Below are 12262 nucleotides of genomic sequence, written 5' to 3'. Positions count from 1 at the left end.
GTTTGACTTCTCCTCTAATAGAAATTCTTTTCTTTTTTTATTCGGCTCATAATATTGCTTGCAAATTACAATTACAGAAAATTAGCAATAAAATTGAATGTATAAAATTATAAATCCTCTATACCTACTAAATTAAAAATTATTATTTATAATTCTATTTTATGCATTGAAATAAATAATAACAATAATAATAAAATTTATGAATGATAAGATTAAGAAAATCACATCCAAATTTTTGTTTCATAATATATTCATAAACATTTTATCCTCAATAATATCGATTATAAGCTATATAAATTTTTTTAAAATATTTTCTTTAAAAAATGAGAAGCCTATGTGTGAGAAGTACATGGACAAATTGTATATATCTTAATATATCATATAAAAATTTATTTCAATATTTATGCTTCTACTCCTCATATATAGGGAACGAACTTATAGGATAGGTTTTTTGGGATACCAGTCTCGCATCTTTCCTAATAAAATGGATTTGAGATAAAGATAAACATATTATAGGTGATTATTTTTTAATTGAGCTGAGTTCAATTATTTATAAAACTCTCTATCTTCAAACAATAAAAATATATATTCCACTTCATGTAGAGAGATTTAGTATCAAAGCTTTATGTGTATCATATGTTATACTATTTACTCAAGTGAAAATTGGTTGGTTTTCTTTGTCCATGTTCTTGTAATCAAAACAAAAAGTTAGTCATTAATAATCATTTACCTATTTAGTTAATCTAATAATATATTGTCTTTTTCTTTAATATGTTCAAATTTTGGTTTAAAACCAATTAAAGATTTTAGAATTTTATCCATTTTTTATGGATAGTTTAGAAGAAATTTTGTTTTCAAGGAATTTCTTAATATTTTATTCTTAAGTTAAATATTTCTTGATTTAAAACTAATTGTAACTTTTGTAAGACTAAAATTATTGTTTCTAAACCTAGGCCTATAAAATTAAGGTATTTTGGTAGTCATTAAAAATTTTACTACAATATTTACAAAGTTTTCCTTTTTCATTGTGCGCAAATAAAGGCTAATCTTAATAAAGAAAACAACCAAGAATTGGGTGAATTGGGTTTTAAAAAATCTTTTTCAAATACAACAAATTCAAGCAATGAAAACACAAATATAAAGAGATAAGGTTAGAAAAAACAAACTCAGATTTTATCATGGTTCGACACTTCGTTGTCTATGTCCACTCTCCTCAAGCTCCTAACCGAGTGAGGTTTCCACTATACTTAAAACTTTAACCAAACTCCTAATTATCTTTACAATTGGATTCCGACTTCAATGAGCTCTTACACAATATGTTCAAGTCTTTACTCACTTGAAGCTTCTAACACTCAAATAACAAGTTCAATTCTCTCAACTTAACTCAACAAATGCTCAAATACAACTTAAATGGTAGGACGAATCACAAGGGTGCACTAAGGAATATGCAAGTGAAGGTTTAATGCACTAAGGAAAAAATGAGAGCTTTTAAGGCAAGAACAAATAAGTAAACAAATAAATGCAGATGTTCTCTTCCTCATAAATGAAGTGAAGATCTCAATTTATATATTTCTAGTATTGGGAAACAAAAATGCCAAAAAGCAACCTCGATTGATCAAGCTGAGAGTCAACTGGTTGACTAGCTGTTGCACAATAAATGCATGGTAAGTGACTATTAGGCCTCGACTGGTCCTTGACCAGACCTCAATTGGACCTTGATCAGGACAGCATATCCCTCGAGCGAGAATGCAAAGCTATTGGAAGAGAGAGAAGATTTTTTGCATCTCTTGATCGAACCTCGATCGAGAAGGTGTAACCGATCAATCAATACCCTAACCGGTTGAGCCGGTTGGCCACTGCCTCCACGGGTTCACCATTTTTGGCCTGAAAACCTATCTTTTTCTGTGTTTTTTTTTTCTTCAAACACTTAGGCAAGGTCTTTAGGTAAATTAATATGTCAATTTTGAAACGATTTGCCTAAGGTTCATTTGATAAAACTCGGGTTTTGATGGAAATGTAACTTTAATGCCTAAACCGAGTTTTTAAATATGCATGAAAAGACCAAAATCCCAACTGCACCCATGCACTTTGTAGACATAAAAAAAAAATAGTAGATTAAATTACCACTAATTTGGTCTTCAAAATGAATAAATTTAATATATATATATATATATATCCTCTTATGGTTAAGTTTCCCTAATCTCCAACTATAAAAAGGATAATAATAATAAGAAGAAAATTATTATTATTATTATTATTATTATTATCTTGTTCGTAAAACTTCTCGAAGAAGAAAATTTGCTAAAATCAAGGAACTAAATCCCTTGAATTAAGCAACTAAAATTCGGGAATTGGAAATTCAAATTCTCCATCTTCACCTATAAATAGAGGTGTTTTCCATCAAGAAAAGGGAAGGAAATTCATAAATCAGAAAAATCCAAAAAGGAAAATCCTAAGGAGAATATCCAAAGGTAACTTCGTACAGGAAAAAAGCTTTATCAAATCTCCCTGCAAGTTCTACACGCGTTCTTCTCCATTCAATAAGGTCATTTAGGAATAAGCCACTTGCGGCCCTCGATTGATCTTCGAAATCAAGAAAATGTCATCGTCATCTTCCAAAGTGTTATCAAGGCAAAAGAATTAGAGGGAAAATATTCTTTTGAAAAGAATATTATTTTTGAGATTGTACCCACAATATTTTTAATTTCAATAAATATTTTGTTCGCATTATTTTCCTATTTTATTTTGCTAATTTTGCAGGACCAAAATTTACGAAATTTGTGCGTACAAATTTCTGGCACGCCCAATAGGAAATAAATAAGAAACAAAATATTTATTGAAATTAAAAATATTGTGGGTACAATCTCAAAAATAATATTCTTTCCAAAAGAATATTTTCTCTTTGATTCTTTATCTTTGATCACACTTTGGAAGATGACGATGACGTTTTCTTGATTCTGAAGATCAATCGAGGGTCACAAGTGGTTTATTCCCGAATGAACTCGTTGAATGACGAAGAACACGTGTAACAATTCTTTTGTTGTTTACCGAACTTGTAGGGAAATTTAATGAAGCCCTGAAGTCGCCTTTGAATTTTCCCCTTAAGATTTCCTTTCTGGATTTTTCTGATTTCTAAATTTCTCTCCCTCTCTCAAGACACCTCTATTTATAGGTGAAAATATTAGTTGCTTAATTCAAGGGATTTAGTTCTTTGATTTTAGCAAATTTTTCTTCTCCCATGAGATTTTACCAACAAGATAATAATAATAATGATTTTATTATTATTATTATTATTATTATTATTATTATTATCATCATTTTTATAGTTGGAGATTAGGTAAACTTATCTATAAGAGGATATCTTTTTTTTTTTTTAATTTATTCATTTTGAAGACCAAATTAGTGGTAATTTAATCCACTAATTTTTTATGTCTACACATTCATTTTACATATATTTCCTATGATTAAAGGGTCTTCCAATTGTCTTGATCTTGCATCCATTGGGTCCTTTGATGAATTTCCAAACTAATACATGAAATTTTTTATAATTCGAACCAATTAACAACTTAACCATGGTTTGTTATCATCAAAATGCGATTAAGAGAACCCTTGGGTTAACACATTGTTAGTTAATGCTAAAAGTTTCTCATCTTATTTGGTTTACATTAGTTTTGACTATCTTGTATTCACTTTTTAAAGATAATGTAAGGTTAGAAGATACTTTATAAGTTTCTTTATATATGTAGTCTAGTGGTATCAATTGGCTTTTTATACATTCATATGAAGGGGTTCAAATCCCTCTATATTAAATTTTTTAAAAATAATTCAAGGAGGCATATATGCATGCATTAGATCCACCCCTAAGCTTTCCCATATCACAAAAAGCCTTCCATTCTAGTCCACTTTTGCTTATTTTGTATCCATGTAACTAGCTTTGTATATAAAAAGGAAAAATCAAAACAAAGAGAGATATCGGAAAAAAAAAAAAATCAAGAAAAATAAGAGAAAAAACAATTCTATTTTCCTACTCCTTCTCTAGCCCTTTGTATTTTTGTAAATTCTGCAACTTCTCTAATCTTCTTTTCACTTTTACTACTTAATCTAAGTTATATTATACATTGATCCTATTGAGGTGCAACAATACCACTCTTAAGTCTAAGAATGGGTCACCTAAATGATGACTTTTAGAATAGGTTGGTATGGTGTGATAGTAAATATCATAAAAAGTTTGATTCACCCTCGATGAACACTAATTGGTTTTCAGATGAAATGGTCAAAGTCTAATCCAACAAGTGGTATCAGAGTCAAGGGTTACAAGTTTGAGTCATAAGAGCATTACGTTAGGAGAGGAATTGTAGGGATGCAACGATGTCACTCTTAAGCTTGATGATGGGTTATCCAAATATTGGCTCTTAGAACATGTTTGAAAAATGTAAAGTCGAATATCATAAAAGGTATGTCCTATCCTCATAGAATATCAATTGGTTTTCAAATAAGATAGTCAAAGTCTCATTCAATAGTTCCAATATAAAAAATAAAAAACAAAAAAAAAAGACCAATTATAGGTAGGATTGGCAACGAGGCGGGTTTGGGCCGGGCCACCCCTACCCCATTCCCGTCCCAATTATCTGAATCTCTTTCCCATCCCCGTCCCAAACCGGGGGCGGGGCGGGGCTGGGCGAGGCTCGGGTTCGGGTTCGGGTTCGGGTTTGGGTATTGGGTTTTTCCTAGTTTGAAAAATTCTGTGACATAGGTTCCATGGTTATTTTCCTGTCTTATTCAACATCACAATGATATAGTTGCAACTCTTAAAAACATCAACAATTAACATTTTCTTCACATACTATTCAGCATTCAGTCAATGTGGCAAAACACAAATTTATTTTCAATAAATATACAATCTTTTGAATCTGTTTTTCTATGGCAAAAAACACAACCTAAATAACAAAGACAACCACTACATGTGCCCACTCAGCAGCATTCTTCCAGTGACACTCCTTTCTGCTAAAATTCCATTGTCACCTGATAGACAATTAACGAAATGGCTAATTGTGATGTTGCCCTACCACTTCAAACCTCTGAGATATAAAACAGTCAAGTAATTTAACTTCCAGTGGCCATTCAAATGGTGACCACAATGGAGGACTCGTCTTTTCAATCTATCAAAGCTAGATAACTTGCTTTTCTCAGTTTGAAACTGATAAAAACACAACCATGTGCAGCTTTAAAAGCCAGAAAAAGTCCATAACATTCTAAAATTCAGAAAACAATATTGATGGAGGTCCAACATGAAGGATACTATTGGCAACGATTTCCATATTAAATTTGACCTTTTTTTATGCCAGAGCATGCTCTAAAAAATTTAACTAAGGACATGGTTCAAGTCATAGATATGATAAAAAAAAATTAGTTTAAGGAAAAGAATTGTTGAACCAGGAGGCATGTTAGAATGTTTTATGGTTCTTACAAAGGTAGGCAAAGTCTGCCCAGAGCTGGATAACAGAAATGTTGTAGTTATAGCCTGAAAAGCTGTTCAACCTGTGATGATCCACTTATCAATTTTAATTACAATTAAGATTTTTAATATATTATTTACTAACATGACTGTTACTACTTATATTCTCATGCTATTGCAATATTAAAAATTAACATATTTCAATAAAAATGTGTTGGCATAATGGGTTCAGTTTGGACAATTCTGGATAATATGAATTCAACCCTACCAAAGAAGCTAGCATGTGACAATGAACACTGAAGAGGATCAAGACTCAGGAGACATGGTGATGTATTGTCATTTTCCTCCTACTTTGTTTTTGACCATTGTGTTACCAAATATGTGTCAATAATCTTGTTCTTTCATTAACAGTATTTCTCAGTTTCAGATGGAAATATATATGCATCATGTGTGTGTGTGTGTGTGGATAAATAATTTAGTCTTTGTGCCACAGGAAATGTCTCCTAGGGGGTACAACATGATTCCCTATAACACCTTGTCATCACTATGGAGGCATAACAGGAAATGGCTCCTAAGGATACAACATGATTGCCTATAACACCTTGTTGTCAATATGTGGGCACCTATATTGCAACTTTGGGATGCAAAAGTGAACATGCCATTTGACCATCCTAATATGTTTAAAGAGGCTCATCTTGAACCTACTAGTATCATTTGTATTATAATTACGTTGTGGTAAGTGCCATAATCTGTTTCAAATATGGTATTTGACTATGTTGTATTCTAGGACTTTGTTAACAGTTCTAGTATTCAGGTGGAAGATACTACACATTGAGTAGAAGTTATGTGAACGTATATTATATAAGAAATGTATATATTTTTTCAAAAATGTATATTTATCCCTTCTCAATTTCAGATTTCCTAAAAAAAAAGGATAACCATGCATGAAGGTGAAGCCCCATCCCTCAAGGCATGCACCTCACACATCTTGAAACTTGTGTGCCACCCTCATGCCTTCACTAAACACCATATGCAAGTTACACCTTCTTGTTCCCTTTTTTCAGAATGAGAACCAAACACATATATATAGATTATACCTAGTGGTTCATAATTAGGAAACCTACTAATTTTACATCCAAAACCATCATCCTCTTTTCTTGTATAAGAAGAACATTTATAACAACAATCTTCAAAATCTCATAAACAAATGTTATTGAGAACAGAATTACATGTAACAGTGGTTATATAACAAGTAAGAAGCTTATAAACATATCGAGATAAAGATTGATTACATTATACTTATGCATTCAACAAACAAAATGCTAGACATACATATCACATTTGCAACTATTCTAAGATTTTAGCAACTGCAACCCACCTCTGTTATGCAGAAAATACTTCAGAGTTGGGTAACATTGGAAATCGGCATCACCTACATCCTTATACGATTACTTGTCCACTGTGCAACATCCACCAACAGCAATGTGCAGAAGATGAGCATAAAGCTTCAGATGCGTAATGTACATGTCTACATCAATTTGCCTCTGGGAATTGGGAAAAAAGTGCAGCCTTAACCAAAGACATTAAGTTTATGGTTTGTTTGTTTCTTGTCCCAGAATATATGGCTGGAACGTAGACCATCTGAAAGAAAAATGGAACATTCTATATGTTACTCAAACTAACAACAGAATGCAGCTAATTCTCCACAAGGCACATCTGAATACAAGTAAAATGCATTTTATTAGTGACATCAACAGAAGTGCAGTGTAGCTACATTGCACTAACCTCTCTTCCGCATTTTGCAAGGCATCTATTAGAACCTAGTGTCACCACTGCCCATTGGCAGTGCTTAGCAAGAAATTCAAGAGCAGCCTCAGGACTAGCATTTTCGTCATCTCTACATCATCATAAGAGAAATTAGCACCATTTACCACAAATTGCACCAAAAATTTTAAGCTGGATGAGGAGGATTAATTCTCTTTCATCACCGATTGTTTTAGCATGATAGGTTAGGAAAAATCAATTGGCAATCACCTTAACAGCTCTCTTGTTTCATCCTCATTGGCAAAGCAAAGATCTATATCCCCTTATTGCAGTAACTCTAGAAGAGGTCCTCTAAAGTTCCGAACCATCTGGCCAAGGTAAAAAAAAAAAAAACAATGGTTAAAAGAGACAATTCCTCACCCAATAATTCAGAACAAGTCCATTCCAGTGCATGAGTAGGATATTGCAGTCAAAGTACAACAACCCCTCATTTTTTTTGTTTTTCAAACATGGTATTATGCCATTGGAGGACTGGTGAGTCCTTTAATTGAAAATGGCATAAAATTCTGTCTACAAGGTATGATCATTTTAGGGAGTATAGGGGAACTAATTATAAAGATTATGAAGCTCCATTTCTTTTTTTTTTTTCATTAACATTTTGGTGATAATTTCATTCTTTTTATCACAATGCAGAAAACCAAATGGAAGACCTTCTTTCAATCACATGCAAAGAAACTCATACCTCAAAACTGGCCAAATCCAAGGATACAAATACGCCCTCCTCTTTGGCCATCTGAATTGCAACATGAATAACTTCCAAATTATATATCCCATATCTCATTACCAACCACTGTAACAACAGATGGATCAACAATTACTGAATGATATGTTTTTCAGAAGCTATGCACTACCAATAACCAAACAGAGCAATTACATTGCATCTATGTATTTGAAGCTGAGCTATAAATTAAACGTATAGATGCACTTTTATGCCTATAGTTTGGATACTTACAAAATAGCTAATATCATTTGTTGGAATACAAATTTAATCCAACTAGTTAATAGTAAGTTAACCTACCATGTCAAGAAGAAAAAGAATAATAAGATAAAAGTAAAAAGAAATTTCATGGTCACACTTGATCCATGATATCCTATTTCCATCTAGAGATGTCTTACCTTTACCCCTTTAAAATCCTCTTTAGTTAATTCCTCTGCCTGCAAGGGACAAAACAATAATAAGACTCCATGTATGCTCATCTTAATAGAAAACTGTATGAAAAGAAAGACTTGGAGCCTAAACTATTTTAAGTGAAAAGAAATAAAACCAGAAAAGCAGCATGCACCTGAATCTTAACAACACTTGAGAGACAGGGCCGCATAGTACGATTGCCCAATGCATCAACTAGGCAAACACACTGTGATGTACCAGTGTCAATAAATTTCCAGCACTTATTATCCAGAATTCCAATGAGAAAATGTCAAAAAGCTAGTCCATTTATATAGAAGAAATATGAAGCTCACTTGAGTTGTTGGTCCCTTCTTTATCCTCAATGCTGAAAAGTTCACTCCATTAGAGCCCATGTTGCTTACAAACAAGCCACCTTGCTTATCATCCCCACACGCTCAGAGTATTCCACAGTTGACCCCAAAGCCTGTAGAGAGTCCTCGAATAGTATTGGCAACACTGCCCCCAACCATTGTCCTCATAGGAGATGGATCAGGAGGAGAAGAAATGATGTGGGTCTTCACCTCATTTAAGATATGCTCCAGGTCTTCAATTGCAACCTAATCAGAATATGAGTAGAAAAACTACAGGGTTTAGAGAATAAAAATTAAGTGAGCCTGTTACCATCCAAAGCACTAAGAGCACACAATAAAATAAAAACAATGCAAACAATAAAATAAAATATTCTTCAACAAAATCATTCCATCATAAATTATTCTTCAACAAAATTGCCATCCAACATATTAAAGCACATTTTTACAGTCATATTGAAATCATTCCATCATAAATTATTCTTCAACAAAATTGCTTCTGAAAACAATGCAAACAATAAAATAAAATAAAATAAAAACTTCAACCTGATTTGTTGTTGCTAGTGTTCCTCAAAGATTCTTAGGTGTTATTTCAGCAATAAAGACTGGTACCTGTTCATCCAGAGGAAGAGAGAGATGTTTAATGCTTCTTAAGTTGCATAATTATTGGAACTTCATATCTAAGAAGAGAAGCTTCTCATAAAAGCATACCACATAAGAAAGAACACCAATTCCATATAAGATGAAGAAATTTCCTAAAATAAAGGGAAAAAAATCCCTACATTGAAACATCCAGAGGGTAAAACATGAAGAAAAGCATATACAAATATATCAAAATTATAATTGAAAAATGGAGATATCCTACAAAAGATAAAGTAGACTGTGAGCCATCCTGCTATACAAATCATGGATGACATCCCCATGGCCTGATTCCACCCACAAAGAAAGCAAGTTGTAAGAGAAGGTTTGTGTAAGAAAAATGCTCAAATATGAACAATCTTGACATAGTATCCTCCATCTTACCCCTTTTCGACCAATAAAATCAGCAATCTGCCCATTTGTGATAGCACCAATCATTACCCCTTTTTGACCAATAGAGTGGATTAGGATTCGAATGAACAGGACATAGAAAATAATAACAATAATGTAGTCACTAAAACGAAAATGATTACAAGTTCTTACCTCAGGTGCCCGGAAGCCCTTGGTTCCAACACAAGGGCGCTCTCTCTTTTGCTTTCCATCTCCTAGGAACAAATTAAATGTGATTGACCCTAGAAGAAAAGATAGATTTATCAACCCAAATCATCCAAGTTATTTAGGTAGTATACCTTTGTTCTTTAATAATCTAGCACCAGCAACAACAATTCCGAGAGGCATTGGAGAAATATAAACACTAATGCCCCAACAAGCAGCCCCAACAAGCAGCCCCAACGTCTTCATTTACTACAATTAGGTCAGCACTAATGTCTTCTTTGCCAAAAAATACAACTTTGATGCTTAATACCATGGATATAACAATATAAATTATAACATTAAGATAAAAATGAAAAATAAATAAATATCACAACTACAACATATAAAAATAGAAAATCTCCATGGATATGGCAACATTAAAAAAAAAAACATTAAACATAAAGTCTTCCCAACATATTCATACATATAACCACATTAAGATTAAAGAAGAGCATTAAAATAAAAAGTGTATCTTGGGTCCCAAAATATATCTCCAATACCAACTTCACTTCAAGAAAAGAACCTACAGCAAGAGTGATTCATCATCTTCATCCATTATTGTGAGTTTGCCCCCTGGGTTAACAAGCAAAGAATCACCCAATAAAAGTAAGAATAACAAGAAACAACTTTATTAAAAAATTCAACATAGTTGTTTCATAAGATTGAAAATATTTTAGATTAACTACCTTCCATTTCATTTCCCAACCAACTTTGAGCACACATTAAGGCCTCCAAAGTATTTGGATGGAGTCTACTACGATGTTTTGATACCATCCTACCACCCGTACTGAAGGCTGACTCAGATGCAACTGTAGATACTGGAATGACATAGATATCTCGAACAATCATCTATAAAGTCGGATACTTAATACCATTTGTTTTCCACTAACTCAAAACATCAAAATCTGAAATCCTTGGCAAAACAGTTTCTTCTAAGTAGTAGTCTAACTCCGACTTCGCATGACCTTCTTCACTGGTACTATGAACAAATAAGTCAAACTTCGAAAGAGGATCTTGTTCGTCATAGGTCAACTCAAAGAGATTTGAAACTGATGAAGCACCATGAGATGAAGTTTGTTGACCCATCTTAGACTTTGATTGGTACTCAGAAAGCAAATCATAACATAGTTGACGAATTTTTTCAATCTCACTTGAAGCTTCAGACCCATACATTATCGGAAAATAAAATTCTAAAATCTTCAACTTGTATCTTGGGTCCAATACAACTGCTATTGCCATTACAATATGACATCCACTCCAATACTTGTCAAATTTTTCTAACATACTTGATGCCATTGTGCTTACAACTTCATTTGAGCAAATCAACCAATCATACAATGCTTCTTTAATCTCACACACTTTGATGAAAAAGGTATTTGCAGTGGGATAATTTTGCCCTGAGAACAACTTTGTTATATTATAAAACAATTTCAGTCTTTCACATATTTCTCTTGCTAAATTCCATTCTTCATCTGATGGCACTGTGGTGTAGAGCTTTTCACGTTGCTTCAAACGCGAGAACACATCTTTATAAGTTATAGCTATTGATAGCATCAAGTATGTAGAATTCCATCGTGTTTTACAATCAAGGCATAGCTTCTTGTTGCATGGAAGGCACAATTGGCGAGCTGCATCTTCAAACTTTTCCACTCTTGATGGTGTTGCTGACCAATATGCAACACTCTCACGAATTTTTTCAATTTCTACTCTAATGACATCTAGACCTTCCTTCACAATCAAGTTCAAGACATGTGTTGCACATCGCATATGAAAGATTTTTCCATTTAATAAAAGTGAACCACTTGAAGATAATTTCTCTGAGAGGATATCAATCATGCCATCATTACTTGAGCAATTATCCACGGTGATTGTAGATAATTTCCTATCCATATTCCAATCCAATAAAAAATCCAATAACACATCAGAAATAACTTCTTTTGTACGTGGAGGAGGCACATAAACAAACCTACATTAAACGATATATAAAAACATATTATTAACATAAGTGACATCATTAAATGATAATAAAATAAAATAAAAATTGAAAACTTGAACAAATAACATATCTAACCTTACAATATGATGATGTAGTAACCAAGACTCATCAATGTAATGCACAGTGATAGCCATGTAACCTTTCTTCTGATTAGATGTCCACATATTAGTTGTGATAGCCATTCTAGTTTCAAGCTTTTCCAAGTAGCTACTCATTTTCCCTTTCTCAAACTCATAAATCTTCATTATGTCATCCTTAATTGTATTGCGGGAAACCAT

The 12262-nt window shown here is 32.8% G+C and overlaps 1 protein-coding gene and 1 pseudogene across 1 annotated transcript; both read right to left on the bottom strand.

Moving 5' to 3' along the window:
* Window positions 1-6829: 6829 nt before the first annotated feature.
* On the bottom strand, window positions 6830-8999 carry LOC117934151 (annotated as a pseudogene).
* A 1874-nt stretch (window positions 9000-10873) lies between these two features.
* LOC117933304 (zinc finger BED domain-containing protein RICESLEEPER 2-like) lies at window positions 10874-12262 on the bottom strand. Its single transcript, XM_034854674.1, has 2 exons — window positions 12060-12262; window positions 10874-11954 (listed from the first exon to the last, which is right to left on the bottom strand). The coding sequence occupies exons 1-2, from the start codon at window positions 12260-12262 to the stop codon at window positions 10874-10876; spliced, it is 1284 nt and encodes a 427-aa protein (XP_034710565.1).

This window comes from Vitis riparia, chromosome 16 (assembly GCF_004353265.1).
Source record: "Vitis riparia cultivar Riparia Gloire de Montpellier isolate 1030 chromosome 16, EGFV_Vit.rip_1.0, whole genome shotgun sequence".
Taxonomy (NCBI): Eukaryota; Viridiplantae; Streptophyta; class Magnoliopsida; order Vitales; family Vitaceae; genus Vitis; species Vitis riparia.
Note: the sequence above shows the minus strand (reverse complement) of the source record. Positions and strands in the feature narration are given on the sequence as shown.